The 24,739-nt window shown below is 42.3% G+C and overlaps 1 protein-coding gene across 1 annotated transcript in view; it reads right to left on the bottom strand.

Moving 5' to 3' along the window:
• Window positions 1-24,739, bottom strand: part of cita (citron rho-interacting serine/threonine kinase a) — a 175,101-nt gene that overhangs the window by 22,820 nt on the left and 127,542 nt on the right. The window contains exons 32-39 of the mRNA XM_078227647.1: window positions 20,896-21,060; window positions 20,224-20,361; window positions 16,992-17,172; window positions 13,009-13,100; window positions 11,100-11,201; window positions 9,485-9,654; window positions 9,287-9,331; window positions 8,192-8,272 (exon numbers count right to left, since the gene is read on the bottom strand). Coding sequence (XP_078083773.1) covers window positions 8,192-8,272; window positions 9,287-9,331; window positions 9,485-9,654; window positions 11,100-11,201; window positions 13,009-13,100; window positions 16,992-17,172; window positions 20,224-20,361; window positions 20,896-21,060 — 974 coding nt within the window. The remainder of the gene's footprint in view (window positions 1-8,191; window positions 8,273-9,286; window positions 9,332-9,484; window positions 9,655-11,099; window positions 11,202-13,008; window positions 13,101-16,991; window positions 17,173-20,223; window positions 20,362-20,895; window positions 21,061-24,739) is intronic.

The raw sequence follows: 24,739 nt of genomic DNA, 5'->3' as shown, positions 1-24,739 counted from the left end.
TTTCTGAAGTATTATCACTGTAATATCGGAAATATGGCAGCTGAATAGGTGAACTCCAGAAGTTGTTAATACCTATTTGGTGCAAGAGAGCGAAGAGAATTGTGGCCAAACTATGGCTTACATGGGAAATTAGGGATAATATCAGATTCAAGGAAGAAGCGCACAAATTGGCAAGAAAAAGCAAAAGGCTTGAGGTTTGGGAGCAGTTTAAAATTCAGCAAAGGAGAATCAAGGGCTAGATTAAGAAGGGAAAAATAGAAAATGAAAGTAAGCTAGCAGGGAACATAAAACTGACTGTAAAAGTTTCTACAGGTACGTAAAGAGAAAAAGATTGACAAAACAAATGTAGATCCCCTACAGTCAGAAATGGGAGAATTCATAATGGAGAATAAAGAAATGGCCAAGGAATTAGATTTGTACTTTGCTTCAGTCTTCACAAAGGAAGAGATGAATAATGTACCCGAAGTGCTGAGAGAAACAAGTTTTAGTGAGGAGCTGAAGGAAATCAGTATTAGTAGAGAAATGGTTTTGGGGAAATTGATGGCATTGAAGGTGGACAAATCTCCAGGTCCTGATAACCTTCATCCCAGAGTACTTAAGGAAGTGGTGCTGGAAATAGTAGATCCATTAGTGGTTATTTTCCAAACTTCTTTGGACTCCGTTCCTATAGATTGAAAGGTAGCAAATGTAAGCCCGCGATTCAAAAAGGGAGGGAGAGAGAAAACAGGGAACTATAGACCAGTGAGCTTAACATCGATATTGGGGAAGTTGCCAGAGTCCATTATCAAGGATTTCATAACTCAGCGTTTGGAAGGCAGTGGTATAATCAGACAAAGTCAGTGTGAATTTACAAAGGGGAAATCATGCTTGACCAATATATTGGAATTTTTTGAGGATGTAACTAGTAGAGTTTACCGAGGAAAAGCAGTGTATGTGGTTTATTTAGACTTACAGAAGGCTTTCGACAAGGTCTCACATAACAGACTACTATGTAACGTTAAAGCACATGGAATTGCAGGTAATGTCTTGAGATGGATAGAAAGCTGGTCAGCAGATAGGAAGCAAAGAATTGCCATAAATGGGTCTTTTTCTGATTGGCAATCAGTGACTAGTGGAGTTTGCAGGGATCTGTGCTAGGACCCTAACTGTTCACATAATAAATATATATATATATATATATATATATATATATATATATATATATATTTTATATATATATATATATATAGATTAATGATTTGGAAGAGGGAACTAAATGCATTATCTGCAAATTTGCAGATGATTCAAAGTTGGGTGGGAGGATGAGCTGTGAGGAGAATGCAGAGATGCTTCAGCACGATTTGGACAATGGTGAGTGTGTGGGCATGTGCATGGCAGTATAATGTGGATAAATGTGAGGTCATCCACTTTGGGAACAATAATAGGAAGACAAATTATTACTTGAATGGGTGTAAATTGAGAGGGGTGGACACTCAGCAAGACCTTGATGTCCTCGTGCATCAGTCGCTGAAAGTGAGCACACAGGTACAGCAGGCAGTAAAGAAGGCAAATGATGTTTTGGCCTTCATAGTGAGAAGATTTGAGTATAGGGAGGGGGATGTTTTGCTGCAATTGTATAGGGCATTTGTGAGGCCACACCTATGCCGTTTTGGTGTCCTTATCCGAGGAAGGATGTCCTTGTTATAGAGGGAGTACAGCAAAGGTTTACCAGGCTGATTCCTGGGATGGCAGGTCTGTCATATGAGGAGAGACTAAGTCGGTTAGGATTATATTCATTGGAGTTTAGAAGGGAGAGAGGGATCTCATAGAAACTTATAAAAGTCTACCAAGGTTAGACAGGGTAGATCCAAAAAGACTGTTCCCAATGGTGGGGGAGTACAGAACTGGGGTCATAACTTGAAAATAAGGAGTAAACCTTTCAGAACTGAGGTGAGGAGAAATTTCTTCACCTACAGGGTGGTGAATGTGTGGAATTCACTACCATAGAAAGTGGTGGAGGCCGAAATGTCTGATTTCAAGAAAAAATTAGATATAGCTCTTGGGGCTAAAGGGATCAAGTGTTATGGGGGGAGGGGAGGGGGAACAGGATATTTAATTTGATGATCAAAATGAATGGCGGAGCAGGCTCGAAGAGCCGAATGGCCTACTCCTGCTTCTAGTTTCTATGATTTGTAAATGGCAAGCTCCCACAAACAGCAACTGATAACGATCAGACAATCTGTTTTATAATGTGAATAGAGGACAAATATTGGACAGGACACTGAAGAGATAACGTCCCTATTGCTTCTTCAATACAATGCCATGGGATCTTGCACATCCACAAGAGAGGTGGATGGCATCTTGATTTAATGGACAGAAATTTCCATTTTTTTGACTATGTGCCAACCGAGGATGGAAAACAAAGTAGTATGGAGCCCGCCTGCTCCACTGTTGGCTTTTCCTACCATATTTGTTTTACACTTGGCCACTTTGGTGGGGCGGGGGTAGAAGGGGGTAATAGAATGGGTAAGTCTGGTAATGATATTACAATGTATGGTAATAAGGTTCCCAACCTTTCAAGGCGGGAACCTCATTATGGCATTGGGAGGGAATGGGGACAATCGAGCAGGGAAATCCTGTCAGTGCAAAAGCCATTTGGGGCCTGCCATTGGATTTCCACCCCCACTGTCATTCTAGCCCGCTGAAAACAGGGGCAGAAAATCCCCCCCAATGTCCCATCTGAAACATGGCACTTCAACCAGTGCAACACCACCTCAGCGCTGCATGCCAAAGTATTAAAACATGGCGGCGGAGCACTATTGGTGCAAATGCACGGCCTCATTTCCCTTATCTTTAAGGGGAACATACCAGGAGATCTCACAGAGGCTGTAATCATGACCAAGTTCAAGAAAGGTGACAAGTCTGACTGCAGTAACTACAGAGGAAATTCCCTGCCATCAACCACTGGGAAGGTCATCGCAAGAATCCTCTTTAATTGTCTTCTCCCTGTGGCTGAAGAGTTCCTCCCAGAGTGCCAATGCAGATTCCACCCAGTAAGGGGCACAACGGACATGATCTGCATCACGCAACAACTCCAAGAGAAATGCAGGGAACAGCATCAAACCTTGTATTTGGCCTTCTTTGACCTCACAAAGGCCTTCAACATTATCAGCCAAAAGTTTATCATCATCAATGGCATGCAAGCCGTGATCCTGACCAAAGGATCCACCACAGATCCAATTCACATTCGGATTGGGGTCAAGCAAGGCTGTGTCATTACACTGGCACTCTTCTCAATCTTCCTTGCTGCAGTGTTCCATTTCACCCTCAGCAAGCTCCCCCTGGAGTGGAGTTAAACAACAGGAATCTGTTCAACCTCCTGCAGGCCAGATCCAAAGTTATCCTATCCTCTGTCATTGAACGACATCATGCAGATGATTCATGCAGCTACGCACACTCGGAGGCTGAGCTCCAATCCATCATCAACACTTCCATTGAGGAGTACGAAAGCATGGCCCCCCCCCCCCCCCCCCCCCAGGCCACTGCCGCCATCAAAATCCTCAAAGACAATGTGGACTACTTTCTGTACCTTGGGAGCCTACAGGGTGGCACGGTAGCACAGTGGTTAGCACTGCTGCTTCACAGCTCCAGGGACCTGGGTTCGATTCCCGGCTTGGGTCACTGTCTGTTTGGAGTTTGCACATTCTCCTCGTGTCTGCGTGGGTTTCCTCCGGGTGCTCAGGTTTCCTCCCACAGTCCAAAGATGTGCGGGATAGGTTGATTGGCCATGCTAAAATTGCCCCTTAGTGTCCTGAGATGTGTAGGTTAGAGGGATTAGCGTGTAAATATGTAGGGATATGGGGGTAGGGCCTGGGTGGGATTGTGTTCGGTGCAGACTCGATGGGCCGAATGGCCTCCTTCTGCACTGTAGGGTTTCTATGATTCTATGTTAACAAGGGCAGACATAGATAGTGAGGTCTAGTGGAATACACCTCAGGTTCTAAAAGAGATAGCTGAGGAAATTGTGGGGGAATTGGTGGTGACCTTTCAGCAATTACTGGAGGCAGGGAGGGTACCACAGGACTGGAAAGTAACTAATATAACACCGCTGTTTAAGAAGGGAGGGGAACAGCAGACGGGTAAATTATAAGCCAGTTAGCCTGACTTCGGTCATTGGCAAGACTTTAGAGTCCATTATTAAAGATGAGAACGCAGAGTACTTGGAAGTGTACGATAAAATAGGACTGAGTCAGCACGGCTTCGTCAAGGGGAGGTCATGTCTGACAAATCTGTCAGAGTTCTTTGAGGAGGTAACAAAGAAGTTAGATAAAGGAGAACCAATGGATGTGATTTATTTAGATTTCCAAAAGGCCTTTGACAAAGTGCCACATAGGAGACTGTTAAATAAGTTAAGAGCCCATGGTGTTAATGGCAAGATCCTGGCATGGATAGTGGATTAGCTGACTGGCAGAAGGCAGAGTGTGGGGATAAAGGGGTCTTCTTCAGGATGGCAGCTGGTGACTTGTTGTGTGCCTCAGGGGTCGGTGCTGGGACCACAACTTTGCACAATATACATTAACAATTTGGAAGAAGGAACTGGGCACTGTTGCTAAGTTTGCAGATGATACAAAGATGTGTAGAGGGACAGGTAATATTGAGGAAACAGGGGGGCTGCAGAAAGACTTGGACAGGTTAGGAGAATGGGCAAAGAAGTGGCAGATGGAATACAATGTGGAAAAGTGTGAGGTTATGCACTTTGGAAGGAGGAATGGAGGCATAGACTATTTCTAAATGGGGAAATGCTTAGGAAATCAGAAACGCAAAGTGACTTCAGAGTCCTTGTTCAAGATTCTCCTAAGGGTAACGGGCATGTTCAGTCAGCAGTTAGGAAAGCAAATGCAATGTTAGCATTCATGTCGAGAGAGATAGAATACAAGAGCAGGGATGTACTTCTGAGGCTGCATAAGAACATAAGAAATAGGAGCAGGAGTAGGCCATCTAGCCCCTCGCGCCTGCCCCGCCATTCAATAAGATCATGGCTGATCTGAAGTGGATCAGTTCCACTTACCCGCCTGATCCCTATAACCCCTAATTCCCTTACCGATCAGGAATCCATCTATCCGTGATTTAAACGTATTCAACGAGGTAGCCTCCACCACTTCAGTGGACAGAGAATTCCAGAGATTCACCACCCTCTGAGAGAAGAAGTTCCTCCTCAACTCTGTCCTAAACTGACCCCTCTTTATTTTGAGGCTGTGCCCTCTAGTTCTAGCTTCCTTTCTAAGTGGAAAGAATCTCTCCACCTCTACCCTATCCAGCCCCTTCATTATCTTATAGGAATCTATAAGATCCCCCCTCAGCCTTCTAAATTCCAACGAGTACAAACCCAATCTGCTCAGTCTCTCCTCATAATCAACACCCCTCATCTCTGGTATCAACCTGGTGAACCTTCTCTGCACTCCCTCCAAGGCCAATATATCCTTCCGCAAATAAGGGGACCAATACTGCACACAGTATTCCAGCTGCGGCCTCACCAATGCCCTGTACAGATGCAGCAAGACATCTCTGCTTTTATATTCTATCCCCCTTGCGATATAGGCCAACATCCCATTTGCTTTCTTGATCACCTGAAGCACCTGCAGACTGGGTTTTTGCATCTCATGCACAAGGACCCCCAGGTCCCTTTGCACAGTAGCATGTTGTAATTTTTTTCCATTTAGATAATAAGGCTCTGGTCAGACCCCATTTGGAGTATTGAGAGCAGTTTTGGGCCCCGTATCTAAGGAAGGATGTGCTGGCATTGGAAAGAGTCCAGAGGAGGTTCACAAGAATGATCCCTGGAATGAAGAGCTTGCCATATGAGGAATAGTTGAGGACTCTGGGTCTGTACTCGTTGGGAGTTTAGAAGGATGGGAGGGCGGGGATCTTATTGAAACTGCGAGGATAGAATGGACGTGGAGAGGATGTTTCCACTGGTAGGGAAAACTAGAACCAGAGGGCACAACCTCAGGCTAAAGGGACGATCCTTCAAAATAGAGATGGAGGAATTTCTTCAGCCAGAGACTGGTAAATCTGTAGAACTCTTTACCGCAGAAGGCAATGGAGGCCAGGTCATTGAGTGTCTCTAAGACAGGGATAGATAGGTTCTTGATTAATAAGGGGATCAGGAGTTATGGGAAAAAGGCAGGGGAATGGGGATGAGAAAAATTTCAGCCATGATTGAACGCCAGAGCAGACTTGATGGCCGAGTGGCCTAATTCTGCTCCTATGTCTTATGGTCCCTCAGACCCAGCACCAAGCTCATGATCTACAGAGCAGTAGTGATAACTGTCCTCCTGTATGGTTCATAGACGTGGACTATGTACAGCAGGCACCTCAAAGCCTTGGAAAAGTACTACCAGCACTGCTTCTGTAAGATCCTTAGGCCAACATCCCCAGCATTGAAGTATTGACCACAAATGATCAGCTCCACTGGGCGGGCTACATCGTCCACATGCCTGACACGAGACTCCCGAAACAAGCACCCTACTTCGAGCTCCGACATGGCAAGCGAGCCCTAGAGGAAACACTTAAAGAGCTCCCTCCTTGAAAAACACATTAACCGCCTTGAAAAAGTGCAATGCCCCCACCGATGTTGGCAATCTCTGGCCTAAGATTGCCTGAGATGAATGAAAAGCATCCTGGAGGGAGCTGACCTCCGAGTTTTTTCATCGAGAGCAAGCTGAAGCCAAACGTCGACAGTGAAAGGAGTGCGTGGCAGCCCGGGTACCTCATCCACCCACTCCTCCAACCACTGTCTTCTCCACCTGTGACAGAGACTGTGAGTCACACCTTGGACTCCTCAGTCACCTGAGAACTCATTTTTAGTGTGGAAGCAAGTCATCCTTGACCCTAAGGGACTTCCGAAGACAAAGAACACTTCAAAAGCATTTCATTGGCTATAGAATTCTTTGGGACATCCAGAAGTTGTGAAGAGCGCAATATAACTTAAGTTGCTTTTCTTTTGTTTTTGCAGCAACTGGTTAAGTTGGGTGATATTAAAATGGAAAGTGGCAATCTTAGTGATAGTGCGAAAATGTGGTAGGAAGCTCACCTGGGGGTCAACTATAATAGCAATGCTGTGAACAGTCAATTCGGCCTCAGGTAGTTGCCAGTGAGCAGGGTTTATGACTGGCAATGAAGACAATGGTTTCTGTCTTCCCAATATTTAGTTGGAGGATCTATCTGCTGATCTGATAGTGGATGTGGAACAAGCAGTCTGACAGAAACAATGGAAAGAGGTGGGGGTGGGGTAGAGCTGGCTGTTGTCACCAAGGGGCAGCACGCAAATGGAAAATTGAAGGGGGTCAAAGATAGATCCGTGGAGGGTACCCGAGGTGACAGAGATCTGGAATGTGGGTGATTCACTGGTTGCAAATGGATAGATAATAGATCCAGGCAAGAGCAGTCCCACGAGCTGTAGACAGTGGAGAAATGTTAGATCAGAATTCTGTGATCAGCTATTTGTAAGGCTGTAGATAGGTCACAAAGGATGAGGAGGGATAGTGTACTCTTGCCACGGTTATATAGGATGCCTTTTGTGACTTTTACCATTTGGTTACAAGAAAGGGCAGAAGCTTGATTTGAGGAATGCATACCTGAAATTTTGAGAAAGATGGAGTTGGATTTGGGAGGCACCACCACATTCAATGATTCTGGAGAGATAGGGAAGGTTGGAGAAGGGGCAGTAGTTTGTAAGGATGGGAGGGTCAAACTTTTTTTTTTGAGGAAAGAGGTGATGACGGCAGACTTAAAGGAGAGGGGATCACCACTAGAGGAGAGACCATTAATAATAATCTATATGGCAGCCCTGTTGTTGCATTCTTCACCTATATAATCATAACGGCAAGCTTGTCCACCTTCAATCCCATCAATTTCCCCAAAACCATTTCTCTACTAATGCTGATTTCCTTTGGCTCCTCACCAAAACTTGTTTCTCTCAGAACTTCGGGTACATTATTCAAGCTTTTCCCACCTCATCCCAAAATAAAACCAGCCTAGAGTATTTATCTAACCAGATTTCTGTAGAGGAGATATATCTCAAGTTTCTGTTTAACCACATCTTCTGATAGACAAGCTCTGCCTATATTTCTACCATGTAACTGTCCACATGAAGAGAGTGGACCATGCACCAGCCACGGGAAGAATCTATTTACACTACTTCCCGCCATACCTGCTCAGTTAGTGGCAGAGTGCAGTTTATGTCCAAACGGTCATCTCCCTCCAATTTTAGTAACGAATTTCCCAATAACTTCTGTAGGAAAGAAAAGTAACATATGAGTGTGGGTGCACAAACACATACATTATTTACAGAATTTGTGCAATTCTTTGGGAAAATACTTGTTTGTAAAATATAATGAGAGGGAGGGGGAAGAGGAACAAAGAATATAAGTCACAGAAGTCATTAGCTGTTCTTAAACAAACAGGTATAGTCCATACAAACCTAGAAATGCAACTTTTAATTATAGGCAAGGATTGCATTCTTCCTAAATTAATCACTCTAGTATTTAGACAGTTCAGATACAAGGAAATTCGGGCAAACCAACAACAAGAGAATCTAGAGGATAGAGGTTATTTTGCATTAGATGCATCAAGCAATGGTTAGCACATCTTAGAAAACAAGCATTATGACAAATGTAAAAGCACCTGGTTAGAAACTCTGAAGCTCTTTCAAAGTTGCAATGAGCAAAAATGACCTTCTTCTACACAGCAAGATTCCCAGATTTTAAAAGGCTTTAACGGTTAGTGAAGTGCTTAAAAAAAAAAACACCACTCCAGTACAATGCATATCAGCTTATTCCTGACTTAAGTTTAAATGACTCAGTGTAACAATGAGTGCCTGTAGGCTATAATCTAAAACAACATCTTCTTTGTGGGGAGATAGGAAAATGAATATTGAGATCACTACAAAAAAGAGAGAGGTGAATTGGACCAAGGGTCTGTGCTCCACCCTCCACCACTAAAGTTGGAGACACTCTTGCCGTCCTTTGCCATGACTCCAGGATTCCTTTTGGTTCTGGCTGCAAAACCTTATGCTTTCTCCTGGCTCTCATGGTTTGCTGCTTTACTACCACTTTAAGTCATACGAGAGACAGGTTCAACAAGAGAAGAATTTCAGAAATGCCTGCAAAGCAAGAAGTTTAAGATTTGCGTCAGTGAATGAACACTGGCTTGGTTGATGTGCCTCAAAAAGATAAAAGTCAGAACTGTGCAATAGGCTGTGCAGCGGCAAGCAGGGCAGGCACAATAAACTGTGCAAACACTTTACCTTCACCAACCGGGCAAGATCGTCTTCTCTCTGGGCCACCTCAGCCTATTATACAGTGACACAGGGGTCATTCCAGGGTTACAGCACATGCTCAGTTAGGTACATAAACAACCAATGGCAAACAAGTCAAATCACTGGATCATAGTTAAACATGAAAATCAAGAAAACATGAACAAATACTATCTGCTGAATTCTTACCGCAGCCGTCTCTGCTTTTTCACATGACCTGCGCCCGCAAGCCACAACAGACTCTAACACGTTGACCCAACGCTGTTTGTCTGGGAAGCTTGGAGCAAGCATGTAGAGTGTCTGACCAGGCCAGCAGGTCGTGTGCGGCTGAGATTCCAACTTCAGTATGTAAGGCACATCTACAGAAGGAGGAGAAAGTTGAACATGAGAAAAAAAATACAAAAAAACAGCAGTATCAAAGTTAACTCATTCTTTAGAATACAACAAAGTATTATTGGGAAAATTCATGGAAACACAGTCAACTTAAGACATTTAATTGACATAGCATCATACATTTAGCACCAACTTTAGGGTGCTCCTTTTAGACTATTCTACCAAGGAGGTGAACGAGTTATATTTCCTACCTTGTTGAGTGACCTGCATATATATATATATACACACACACACGTACACACACACACGTACACACACACACGTACACACACACACGTACACACACACACGTACACACACACACACATACATACATACATACATACATATATATATATATATATATATATTCATTTGCTGTAATGTAGGAAATGTGGCAGCTAATTTGCGCATGGCGAGCTCCCACAATCAGCCATACAATAATGGCCAGATAATTTGTTTTTGGGATGCTGATTATGGGTAAATATCGGCTGGGACAATGGTGATAACAACACCACTCTTCTTTGAAATGGTGCCATGGGATCATTTATATCCACGTGAAGGGACAACTTGAAGAGTGTGTCTTGAATTTTGTGCTCAAGTCCTGGAGAAAACTTGAACCCACAACCTTCAGACTCAAGAGTGCTACCAAAAGAGTGACAGTGGACATACATGTTTTCTCATCAGCACTTTCCACGAACCAATTCAGGAGGCTGAATCTCTGAAGTTCAGTATGACCTATATTCAAAACAGATCTACAAAATACTCTAGAATAAAACAAAACATCAATTCAAACAGCATTTGGCAAATGCAAGAGGAATGGTCCAAGTACAGGCTTTATTGCACTTGAGCATCAATAAGAAATTCACCTTTGAGAGCTTTTGGACCCCTGATATTTTGCCCTAATCTCCACTAAAACCTATACTTCCACACTCTTCAATGCTAAAACTCCCCCCTCCACCTCAGATAAAAGTTCAATGATTCAATCAACTCTTTCAACTTACACAAGGGTTAAAATCATGCTCTTTTATTTTAAGTCTAAAGGACAAATATTTTCTTATTTATAAATATCAAGTTGAACTGGTCTCAGTGTATTTAGCATCACCACGACTGTAGGCGAGTGGTTACTGCTGAAAGAGGATCGAAGGTTTGACTTAGCTGCTATAACAAAAAACAACAAACTATTCTTCTGCTATTTTTTATACAAGCATCTTGCTTCAAACAAGTTTCTCCTATAACGTTTCTCCTGAAATCTAGAAGAAAATGCAGGGATAAACACTACTGCTTGGCACAATCTGGGGCATAACCATTCCTAAAAATACTTCTTTAACTTATCCTCAGATCCTGAGTTTATTGAATATTTTATCAGAAAACATCAGTCATATTCTTGATGTAATTGGGCTTATTTTCCTTGGTCACAGCACTGTCTTACCTGTCTTGGCAGTGTTTACAAGTTCAGAGGCTCCAACAGCTCCATGAATTGTGACATCTCCATCAGGCAGGCATAGCTCAAACTCATCAATTGGTCTTTGTCCTGTTAGAAGGGAAGAAGGAAGCACTATGCTAATTAATTTAAACTCGATTACTGACAGTAGCTCTGCTTGAGGAAAACATATTATTCAGTGTGCACAAAATCATGACTCTAACACAATTTTATTCAGAATCTCAAAAAATGTGAAACTACATATCTCCCTCAGCCAATTAATGAACATGGGAGTTAGCTGCTACCAGCTAGCAATCCACTAGATTGAATTTCTTGCAAGTCATCATCATTTGCAATATTTGAGACAGCAAACCAAATTCTGTATGCCAGTTCCATTTACTTTGGCAGTATAAAGTCAACCAGCTGGGAGATTTTAATTTGTTGCTGTCTCTTGTCAGACCAACTCCTGCTTTTACTGTTCTGTATTCATCAATGCTATTTGACCTGAAATTGAATGATGCATATCCAACTCTTCCACTCTGTCACATCTGATACTAAATCTTGGTACAGTAACACTGTGGATCGGAAAATTCATACCTGGCATCTTCAACAGTCATCCCTGACAACTGCTTTCCCTTAAACAATCAAGCTCCATGTTATTAAAAATAAGCAACAGATTTTGCTGCTCCAAAAGTCTTTTGTTCAGTTTCCAAAGCTATCCTGTAAGTTCTATAAATTTTGATGTACAATTGCCAGATTTCCGAAAGCACAAGTTCAATTATTGTCCACACTTTTCTCTGAACACATCCTCAATAATCTTGGTAAAGAATCTACCACAATGGAATCATTCTGTTTGACCAACTTTCTCGTCTCAATTCCATTAAGGCTTTTGCATTAAATGGCATTCCTTTCACCCATTTTAAAAGCTTTGTCCCATGCATTCTCCTTAATCTTACTCCCAATACAGTTTGAATTCTTCTTGAAAATTTGCTGTGCCTCCTTATTATAAGAGAGATTCCCAATACACATCAAACTACTTTTAACTCAATATTGCATGGAAGATGTTCTTAATCCTCAAATTGCACATCAACTTAAAAACTCTGGACTAATCCATGATCATTGGTAGATACACTTTTCAGAATGACTGCAGCTATACATTACGCATTTCTTTGCCTTGGAACATCTCATTGTTGCCTCGGACATTACCAAAACCTTGGCATAACTGGGCTAGAACGGTTCAAAGTTCCCCAAAGCTTACTACATTTAGGAATAAATATACTTCATCTCCACTCCATTACAAACAGCAACAGCATAAAAGGAAAACAGAACAGGTTCAACATCTGGAACAAGGCAAATCTCAAAGCTCAGGCCTCTCTTGATGTCACATTATTTTCACTGCCATGGCTAGATCCACCAACTGCAGCAGAAGCATAACTTGGTTAAATTTTTTTTTCAATCGTGGAGCATGGGCGACGCTGATTAGTCAGCACTTATTGCCCATCCCTAGTTGCCCTTGGAGGGCAGTTGAGAGTCAACCACATTGCTGTGGATCTGAAGTCACATGTAGGCCAGACGAGGAAGGACGGCAGATTTTCTTCCCTAAAGGACATTAGTGAACCAGATGGGTTTTTACAACAATCGACAATGGTTTCATGGTCATCAGTAGATCCTTAATTCCAGATATTTTTAAACTGAATTTAAATTCCACCATCTGCCATGGTGGGATTCGAACTCAGGTCCCCATAACATTAGCCGATTTTCTGGATTAATAGTTAGCGAAAATACCACTCGGCCATTTAGATTCTTCCTCTATGGAAGCCCCATGAGGAACCAGAGGATTATCATAAGATAATGCAGGGCCCAGGTTTGGAATCAGATTAACATGTCTGAAATATTACTGAAAACATTCAATACTTACCATCTATCGAATCATTTTCATAAAGGAGAACTTTTGATCCTTCCAGGATAATGTACTTCCGCTCCCAACCCTGTTGCCCTCGCTTCCCATTTCTGACAAAATAAAAGATCATAATGAGGTGACAGGAGATAGCATAATAGCTACACACTTAGGCAATGTTTAAAACCAGCAAACCAACAAATACTCCAAGGTGTTGAAGCTAAGAGCATTGATCAAAGCTCACCTGGAGCCATTTTCAAGATAAGACTAAATCCTCAGGAACTCCTCCCAAACACATTCCCACAGAGAGGCATGATCAATGATTGCATCAAGGACCCATTTGAAATCTTTAGCAGGAGGAGAATTGATCAGTGAAATGGCTTGTGGTGTAGGGAAGGATAGTGACATTTGTTGAACCAGTTTTGCAATTTTTGTGCTAACACTCAGTCAACCCAGTTTTCTGAGAGCTTCTCGTCTCTTACCACATTCTGAAATGTAGAAGAACAACTCCCTCAAGACAAAAGGCTGAGGATGGTACCCTATTACCTAAACATCTCATTACCAAGTGCTAACGGTGAGATATTTAATCACATGAACTAGAATGACATCAGGTTAAATTCCTGATCTTGATGCGATAGCCAATCTAAGCTGGGAGCTGGTAAGAAAAGAGAAGGGACAAAAACACCTCAGTGATCATAGCCTAGAAAAAGATGAAAGAAGAAATCACCCTGACTCCCTACATTGGAAGGAGTATATATGTAGACGCCAGGAGCAGACAAGGTCACATCTGGATGGGAGCCCAATGATTAAACAGCCTTCCAACAGTGTCCAAGTTTTAATAGGAAGGAACTACAACTTGGGCAAGGTGTCAGTGGAATCTAATTGTGCATTTATCAACAGTTTCAGGATAAGAAAAAGGGGGGTGGTGCAGAATTCAGAGAGAAATCTGGGTACAGGAAAGAATGCAATAGGATAGGATACAAACATCAGCTGCAGTTGCCTCGAATCCAGTGTGTCATTACATATAAATCAGTACGTACTAACACTAACAGATGCTAAATGATGCTAAATGATACTAATGATCTAGAATTAGCAGGTCTCTTTAATAGGAGAAAACACAAATATTGAAATCAATTTTTAAATGCCTATTTATTACAATCCTCTTATAGTCACAGCAGAAGACAGGCATGCTGAGGTCTCTCTGGCCAAGGTATGGTAGGTCAGTAGAAAGAAAATGGAGAAAAACTGAACTATTGCATCCAAAATTATTTGGTTATAAACAATTGTCCTGTCACTCACATTAGAGCTCCTCCTCTTCCCTATCTAATTGTATGAAGCAAATGTTGAACAGTTTTAAATCATAATAGTTTGAATCAGTTTGTCTCAACTCCCTGCTCAGATCATGAAAAATATAAAATACAAATAAAACTGGAAGTTGTTGCTCAACATGGTATCGAATGATATCTGCAAATTGCTGAATTTAGCACATTTTTTAAAAAGGTATGCTGAACATTCAGGTACAGACCAGCAGATTCAAACCCAGTTACAAAATGAGAGAGATGCTCAGGAAGAACACAAATCTCATTGTGCCCATTATAAATAAATTATGACAACATTACTTGCTATCATGTAACAACAGAATTTAGTGAAATTAAAAGGTTAATTTTTATTTTCCCTAGTACAAAATTGCTTTTAAATATTTACACTTGTTGCAGATAGGCCAGATAGTGCTGCTAGCAAGACTGATGTGTCAAAATGTCATTCCACTCTCTTTACCTGCATCCCCATTCCTTTATAAAGTTCCTTTAATGCTCTAATCTGGTCAGTTATATTTTTTCATCTCCTGTCAAAATGTGTAATTGGGCTGCAGTGCCAAGGGCTGATGCTCCAGCAGGTTGCAAATACATAGCTTCGGAGCTGCTACCTGTGCAGATGATGCAAATTTTCCAATTCTACATCTCTCTCCTGTTCTGAACTTCTGCTCTAACCAGTATCCCAAGTTATTTTTACACATGCAGGAAGAGACAATATAATTTCTGCAGTAGCAGTGGGTTGGGCCTCCTGTCATATCACTGGACCCCTGTGATGAATAGCAGCTCAGAACAAAAGTGAAAGGAGGAAAAAAAAAGTGACCTAGACGTGGAGAGTGCACATGAACGAAATATGTAGAGAGATTATGAAGTAGAATTTTCATTACAGGCACTCCCAGGGCAGTCCAATTATTTTGTATAAACCCATCCATGCATTATGGTGTTTTTGACAGCTCAGAAAAGCTTCATTCACCACTCCTTGTGTTTCAAATCCTCAAGTAGGGCTCAAACCATCAGCCTCTGATTCAAGTGATTCATATTGATATCCAGCAGGTAGTCAGCACCGACTGGAATGTTTATAATAGATTCATGCCATAATAAATTAAATTGGATCTACTTTGTTTAAGCAAGGCTGTCAAACAGTAAGGACATTTGGTTGCCAAGGTGCCATCCTTGCAATCTTCCTTTACTTTCAAATAAGGGTAGCACAGATGATTGCCTTAGATCGAAAGTGTTGCGGCCTCTGCTTGGGAAGTGTACACTGACCCGCACAATCTGGTGTCAGCGATCAATTGAACAAATGTGGAGTGGAATACAGGAACTGAAGCAGATCCATTCAGCCCTTTTCATTCATTTGAGGCATGAGACTGTGCCCAATGGATAGCCAGATAGAGGACATTACTGATCCCCCTGCACTTTGGAGGATACAGCAATGCGATAATGCTGTTAAGTGGGAAAGATAATGAGATAGTTGGCTCTGAACAATATGTCAGTCATCTGCCAAGTACATTGATGTATTGCAAATTCAGTTATATTACAGATGGGCCATGAGGGAATTGAGAAGATGCCAAGGGCAAAAAGTTGAGGATGGCGATACTTGGTGGTGGAGATTGTTTGCGGCAGGAGGCTCTTAACTATTTCTGATGAACCTGAAGCAGTTAATACATTGCCAGATAATTGTGTTTGGGCTTATAAAGTCGCTGGAGTAATAAGATATGAGCAGTCCACCTCTGGCGTAATTAGATCTTCCTGGTGTTCCTCGCTTACGCTTCTTCCAATAACCTCAAGGAGAGGGGAGCAATATTCATAATGTTAAAATGCAGCACCACGAATGGAGCTGAGAACCTTCAATCATCCCTAACAGGCAACCCTGCTGCTGCCTCAAGATTCATGGAATCTTTGAAATTAAAAGGGTGCATACCAAAGCCCACATTTACATGGACTACATCCATGTAATAAAGCTGTTTGCATGTTGTGGGGTCCCCAAGATTCATACAAAAAAAAGGGAAAAGGCAAGAGAAAGAGAAATGTAAAAGGAATCAAAAATAGGGATATCAAATAGGAATAAGTGAATGAAAGCCATGAGAGAAGAGGGAGAACCACAGAACCCCCTCGTGCAGAGAGAGGCCATCCGGCCCATCGGGTCTGCACTGAGCCTCCGAAAGAACTCCCCACCTAGGATCTCCTTTCCATCTTATCCCCATAACCCTGCAGATTTACCTTGGCTAATCCATCTAATCTACACATCTTTGGGGACTAAGGGGCAATTTATCATGATCAATCCATCTAACCTGCACATTGGGACTGTGGGAGGAAACCCATGCAGGCATGGGGAGAACGTGCAAACTCCACACAGACAATCACCCAAGATTGGAATCAAACCCAGGTCCCTGGCGCTGTGAAGCAGCAGTGCTAACCACTGTGCCTCCCCTAGAAAAAGCACAGAGGTAACAAAAAGACAGAGGATGACAAAGAATTACTGATTTGAAACAAGCAGACAGAATGAGAGAGAGGCAGACACACTATTATTTTTGTCTGTGAGCAAAGTCACGTGATATCAAATAGTTTATTCACATTTTCCAAGAGAAGAAATTCTCCCAAACCTTACATTCAGCTGCAATTTATTAAACAGTTCCTTCGTAAAAATCCACTTTAGTTCATGTTAGGGACACTGCCCCATTGAAGAATATTCACCTGGGAACCTTCATCCAGCCTTCCAGGTGCAAACCAGCTGCAGGATCCTTTAACTGCAAGCCAGGTGAGTTCATTTTGTCACGGCAAAATGCTTTTGTGAAGTGTGTAGCATATTCTACAGGGAGGCCACATGTTGCTGGTAGGCAAGAGGAGCATTTAGGATGGCACATCACTTGGCATTCTAGACAAAATACAAACACATTTATTAATGCAGATTAATAAGTTTCACTACAAGCCCAACACTACTCACGGTTGAGTTCAGTCCTATAAATTATTTTTCTTAAGTTCTCCCAAACGATGAGAGCCTTGCCAGTGACATGACCACCATCCCATTTCTTAAACTTCTTAACCATGAGTCCCTAGTAACAGAGAGTGGATAATCCATTCCTACACTATAGACAACACTGTTTGATCACCAAGAGGTATGTTAGATTAGCCTGGTAGAGACTCTGGAACAAGTGAAGTGGCTCCAGGGAGGCCCCTCACTTCTCTTAGCTAGTTGAACAGAATTTCATTGAAGAAGAATTACGTACATGTCTCTGTACTCCATAGGCATTGCAATGTCCTGAGGAGGCAAAGGAGAAAACTGGAAAAACAAAAACACAAGGGTTTGGGAACAGATTTACAAATATATCTCAAGTTATAGATGAAGTTTATTGCCAGAGAAACGGAGGAAATAAATACTTAGTACTTCCCATAAAACGTTCACCTAACTGAATTAGACACTTATTCTCTGCTGCTGTAAAATTTCTGAACAGGCAGCTACCCATTAGTTTCCACCTTGGCTGCAAGGATTGAACTATTTCTGCATTAAACATAGCTCTGATCCTCATATAGATCAAACTCCCATCAACATTATTTTTAATAGCAAATGCTGGGATTTGAAACAATAACATAAGACACCTGAAAAACTCAGCAGGTCTGGCAGCATCTGTAGGGAAAGAAAACAGAGTTAACGTTTTGAGTCCATTTAGCTCTTCCAAACATTATTTTTAGATAAGTCTTGGCCCATTCATTTCTAAATGAATAAAGCTGATGAGGGGCGGCATGGTGGCATAGTGGTTAGCACTGCTGCCTCACAGTGCCAGGGACCCGGGTTCAATTCCCGCTTGGGTCACTGTCCGTGTAGAGTTTGCACCTTCTCCCTGTGTCTGCGTCGGTTTCCTCCCACAGTACAAAGATGTGCGGGTTAGGTGGATTGACCATACTAAATTGCCCCTTCGTGTCAGGGGGATTAGCTAGGGTAAATGTATGGGGTTATAGGGATAGGGCCTGGGTGGGATTGTAGTCAGTGCAGACTCGATGGGCTGAATGGCCTCCTTCTGCACTATAGGATTCTATGATTTATTCTATTTATGATTTAAAGCAATGCTCCAAATCTATACAGTAATTCTATGATGCAGAACCATATTGTATAAGAGGGCATCAATGAGCAGAAATTTAGAGGAGCTGTAAATTCCGAAACTAACTTTGTGGGTCAGATGTTTACTGCCCCGTAAAATCAAGATTTCAAAGTGAACTTTTCTACTTCCTCATTGGCATCACTTCCTGCCGAGAATAATTAAAAACAACCTGCATTTCTACGCCATGCTTACCGTAATGGCTCAGATTTCTCCGGATTGTTGGAGACCGGACACACGATCAAAGATGCGCATTGGGACCCTGTGGAAGTCCCAACATGTTGTCCTCAGAGGAAATTGCCCAGAAAGTTTGAACTTCCAAAGGCCAACTCCCCTGCTGTCTGGGACCCTCCATGAATCTGATTCTCAGCTGGAGTCAGAAACTTCAACTAGTTCCACAGGACTTATCTCAATACCTGCCCAGAAAATGTTAGATACAAAATTTCTGGGTGACTGCTAGACTGGCCCACCAATCGCTTGCAATGACCCAACCGCTTGACTTCCCCCTCGACCTCCCAATCATTCCAACTACCCCCCCAACCCCCCACACCAGACCTGACTATCCCAAACCACCCGGCTACCCCCCAGCCTGATCTGACAACCCTTCCTGACACTACCCACATCCTACAATGCTGTCCATTCACTTACATTCACATTGAATCTTTAAACTTACTATAAGGCAGCTAGGGGCATGCCCTGTCTTTCCACCAGTGCTACAGTGCTGTGATGGAGTTCCCTGAAGGATGCTGCACTCCACATTTCTGGAGGAGCTGGGCTCAGAATACCTGGCAAGAAATGCAGAGGAGCCTCTAAGTGCAGAAAAGTTCCAAGTTGGATTTTGCTGTGCAGAAGATCCAAACCGCTAAAATGTTCCGAGAAGCATCATCAAACAATGCCACATAAAAAGAAATAGTTTGACAGATAACCACAGGTGGTTAAAGGGGTAGATTTCAAAGAGTGTTGTATAAGAGGGGTAGATGGAGTGTGCCAGAGCAGCTTAGGGAGGGATTTCCTGAGCTTAATGCTCAGACAGCTGAAGGGACAGTTACCAATGGTGCAGTGACTGAAATAGAAGAGACACAAGAAGTCAGAATAGAAGCACAGAGATCTTGATGAGTCTTAGGGCTGGTAGAGATTACAAAGATAAGGAGGGGTAATATCATGTAGGGATTTGAAAACCAGGATGACAGCTCTAAAATCAAGGCCTTGCCAGACTCAGACCAATATAGCTGAGGATGATGAGTAATGGTACAAGTTTCGGAGGGCAGCAGAGTTTTGGCTGAGTTCAGGTTGGGAGGGTAGACAGGAGAGCATTGGAACAGTCATGTCTGCAGTGCCAATGGGGAAACAGATTGGAAGAGAACAAGTATTGGAAATGGACTACAGCAGCACAGTGCTATTTTTCTATTCCGGTCTCACTGAGGATTCAAGATGGTAAATTTATGATTAGATAGAAAAATGAGTTGGGAAATGGAGGGTGGGATTTTCTGGTTCCCATGCGGTGTGTTGCCAGGCAGTGGAAGCGGCTAGTGATTGGTCACCGACAGGATTGTCCAGTCCCAACAATGTCTATGGTGTTTTGCATGGCCTGTCCAGCCCACCGGCAAACCTGCCACAGGGGATCACTTTCGGTGAGGCTGGAAGGTTCCACCGATGGAAAGGGCTGGAACATCCCACCCTGAATCTCATCGCACTAAATGAGCACTCTAGTGTGTAACAAGTTTATCTGAACTTTAGAATTTTCTTGAAAAACAGAATTTGGATTGTTTCATGTAAATTACAGAGAGACAATTCAGTCTGTCAGCTTAAGAGTTTCTGTTTTCACTCCTCACCTGCACATTTTGCTGCTTGACGACCAAAATGCACAGTATCCAGGCAAACAGCACACTTTGTGGCCCTCATATTCAGGCCGACTGTGAAGCGATGAGGAATGTTGTGGTGCATACGTTCCTTCAATTGCCGACCAAACTCTGGGAGATAAAATGCAAATGAGAAATATGACCATGGTTATTTTGGGGGCAGTTAATTTCTATGGTGCTTGTTGATACTTGACACACAGACACACCACTCCATGGACTGCAACCTCACCTCAGAATACACCATCCTTTCAAGCTAGACAGAAACATTCTGTTTGCATTCCTTGCCACTTTGTGCTAATGCTGTGGAATTCCGAGCAACATTTTAACACTTTCTAATTTTAGCCGTAGCATTATTGTAGGCACAATGAAATATTCATGCTACTTTCACATGATTACGTCCTTAGAGGTCGAGAATCCCTGGCAAAATAACTATCTGGAATTTACACTTTGCTTCTCATTACAATTGGAGCACCGGTATTTTGCATAATGTACCTTGCATCTCACTTGCTGATGCATCCCAATATCATATGCTGAATTTGTATTTAACACGTGGTTCAAGTACATTCTGGTATTTCTGTAAGCTTTCTCAAGATTGCATTTTAATTGGCATTTTAACTGCATAATTTTTGATCAGAACTCCCTTACCCTCTGGAGTGGAAGACTCCTTTCTGTGGCTAGAGGGAGGAGCCAGTAGGGTGGTGGGATTTGGTTGGTGCTCTGGGGACTGGACAATGGCAGACATAATGATCTGGTGTCTGGCTGTGGCTGGTGTAGACTGTGGCTGATGATCCACTGTTTTTAGATGAGCAGCTACAAGGAACAACATAGTAAAGAGTTAATGTGGTGAGTTTCAGACAGTCAATACTAATTACTAACAACAATAATTGACAAAGATGGGATCATTAGCAACAGGGCAATTTTAAACGCAGTGAAATAGATAGATGATAATGAAGGCAGATTATTTATTCCTATTATCATCCATGTACCAACTGTTATTTCTGTTGTGCACAAAATGAAGCTTGCAGCCATGACTACTGTAAAACCAGATTAACCAATATTGTGAAGTGCTTCGAGATATCTGATAGCATGAAAAGCACTATACAGATGCAAGTCTTTTCTTTAATAAGCCAAAAACACACGTGTCTCTGCAAAACATTCTAAACAATATTGCTCAAGTATTAGGAGTACTCCAGAAATCTTGCAAATTGAGTAAAAAGTTTTTGTTTTAAATAAAGCCCCATTGAGTGGCATAGGAAGTTGAAAACGCGAAGCACTGTATGTATCTGATGGGCAGAGGGCATTTTACTGTTCGTCACTTGTGATGTACAATGAGAAATTCACTGATGTTGGAAATTTCTCTGTTAGCGACCCCCCCCCCCCCGAAATTTCTCTGTTGGCGACACCCCCCCCCCCCAAAAGCCGAGAGGCGGCCGCCTCTTCCACTCTTCATTAATGTTTTGTGTGAACTGCTCTATTGGCTTTTAGATGCCAGACTCTGAGGGTTCCTCATCAGGCTTGGCAAGCAAAGATAAATCAGCCATTAGCCCAAGCTGAGGATAACCTTCTGGTCACAATAAAGAACAAAGTTTAGCCAATGGAAAAATATTTACGTTTAGAATCATAACATGATACACCACAGAAGGCAGCCATTTGGCTCAATGCATCTTTGCCAACTCTTTTCAGAGACCTATCTAATTAGTTCCAATTCCCTGCGCTATTCTCATAGCCCTGCAAATGTTTTCTTTTCAAGTTTTTGCCAATTTTGCCGTTGAAAGTTATTGAATCAGCTTCCACCACCTTTTCAAACAGAATCACCAAAGGTTAGTTTGCAACAAGTGATTAAGAAGGCAAATGGATTGTTGCTGTTGTTTGATTGTTGCAAGAGGAATGGAATATGAACGTAGGGAAGTTTTACTGCAGCTGTACAGGGCCTTGGTAAGTTTAAGTTTTTTTAAAAAAGTTTATTTATTAGTGTCACAAGTAGGCTTACATTAACACTACAATGAAGTTACTGTGAAAATCCTCTAGTCGCCACACTCTGGCGCTTGTTGGGGTACACTGAGGGAGAATTTAGCATGGCCAATGCACCTAACCCGCACATCTTTGGACTGTGGGAGGAAACCGGAGCACCCGGAGGAAACCCACGCAGACACAGGGAGAATGTGCAAACTCCACACAGACAGTGACCCAAGCCAGAAATCAAACCTCGGTCCCTGGTGCTGTGATGCATGAGTGCTAACCACTGCCACCACGCTGTCCCCACATCTGGAGTACTGCGCAAGACCACATCTGGAGTACTGTGTACAATTTTGTTCTCCTTATTTAAGAAAGGATATAAATACATTAAAAGCAGTTCAGAGAAGGTTCACGTGACTGATTCCTGGAATGAGGAGGCTATCCAATGAGGAAAGGTTGAACAGGTTGGCCCTGGATCCATTGGAATTCATGATGAGAGATGATCATATTGAAACACATAGGGTCCCGAGGGGATTTGATAGGGTAGGTACTGAAAGGTTGTTTCCCCTTGTGGAACAGACTAGAACTAAGGGACACAGTTTAATAATAAGAGGTCTTCCACTTAAGACAGAGATGAGGAGAATTTCTCTCTCTTATTAGGTCATGAGTCTGGAACTTTCTCCCAGAGAGTGGTGGAGGCAGGGTCATTAGATAGCTTTGTGATTGATGAGGGAATCAGATCAGTAATGGTTTACTCTTGCTCCTACTTCAGACGTTTGTATTCCAGATCACAAAACACCTCTGTATTCACACGAGATTCCCAAAGAAAATTCATGTACTTCAGTGCCAGAAATAATCATTTGTCTTTGAAACATTCAGGTATTCTTATCCTGTGCATTTTAGAGCTCAGCTGTAGTTTGTATTCATGGGGAAGTCAAACACCATCCTGACCCACTGTTCCTTCACTGTCACTGGGTTAAAATCCTGGAACACTCTTCCTAACAGCACTGTTGGTGCATCCAAAACCATATGGATTGCAGAGGTTCATGAAGGCAGCTCACCACCATTTTCTCTGCAAAAGAATAACACTCCAGTTGAGGCCAAACCAAACCCAAACTCTAATTATAAAGCCCAGAATGCCACGTGTCTTTTTAACCACTTTCTCAATCTGTCCTGCCATCTTCAATAATTTATGCATGTATATCCCCAAGTCTCTCTACTCCTATACCCATTTTGGAATTGTACCCATTAAGTTATATTGCCTCCCCTCATTCTTACTGTCAAAATGTATCACTTAATTTCATCGGCCATGGGTCTGTCCGTTCCACCAGCTGGTCCATGTCCTCTCAAAGTCAATTACAATCCTCCCACAGTTCACAATAATTCCACGTTTTGTGTCATCTGCAAACTTTGAAATTGTGCCATGTATACCCAAGTCTTTGCAACTTTTGCAGTTTGTTATCAAACGTCTCTAGGAAGTTTGTATGCACCACCTCAACTGCATTACCTTCAAGAACCTGGTCTTTCCTCATTAAAAAAAACAATCAAGTTAGTTAAACACAATTTGCCTTTAGCAAATCCATTGGCTCCCCTTAATTAATCCTCACTTTTCCAAATAACTGTCAACTTTGTCCCAATTTTCATTTATAAAAGCTTGTTCACCACTGAGATTAAACTAACTGGCTTGTAATTGCTGTGTTTATTTTTACATGTGTTTTTGAACAAGGGTGTAACATTTACAGTTCTCCAGTTCTCTGGCACTATCCCTCTCTCTGTGAGGAGGATTGGGAGATTCTGGCAAGAGCCTCTCCAATTTCCACCCGTACTTCTCTCAACATCCTCAGGTGCATTCCATGTGACTTATCAACCAGTCTTTTAAATACCTCCGCTCTTTATCAGTTTTAGCCCATCTTGCATTTCAGCTATCATGGCAGCATCTTCTTCCTTGGTCGACACTCATTCATTACCTCAATCATGCCCTCTGCCTCCATGCGGGAGTCACGTTTGGACTCCACGCCTCTTAATATTCATATGCCTATGGAAGGCCTTTAGATTCCCTTTTATGTTAGCCACCAGTCACTTCTTACACTCTGTCATTGTCTCCCTTATTACTTTTTTCACTGCTCACTGAACTTTCTGTAATCACAGTAGTTTTCACTTATAATGTTATATTATCCATTACCACTCCCTTTGAGCTTGCACCTTGAAATTCATCAGTTAATCTCTCCATCCCTCCACACTATCAGACCTTCCTTTTTGTTCTTCTTCCCACCCACCATCCCTTCATTTGATCAAAATCTTTTACATTTCTCACTGTTCCCAGTTCTGGTGAAGTACCACTGACATGAAACATTCACTCAGTTTCACACTCCACTGATTTTCATAGAATCATAGAACGGGTTTCAGCACGGAAGATGGCCATTCAGAACTTCACATCTGCACCGGGTCCCTGAAAGAGCGGATGAGCTCGTGCAATTTCCTATTCTTTCCTATCAGTGAAAACTTCCTCTTTTCAGATAATTATCTATTTCCC

Source organism: Mustelus asterias, chromosome 13 (assembly GCF_964213995.1).
Source record: "Mustelus asterias chromosome 13, sMusAst1.hap1.1, whole genome shotgun sequence".
Classification (NCBI taxonomy): Eukaryota; Metazoa; Chordata; class Chondrichthyes; order Carcharhiniformes; family Triakidae; genus Mustelus; species Mustelus asterias.
This window is presented reverse-complemented; position numbering and strand designations above follow the sequence as displayed.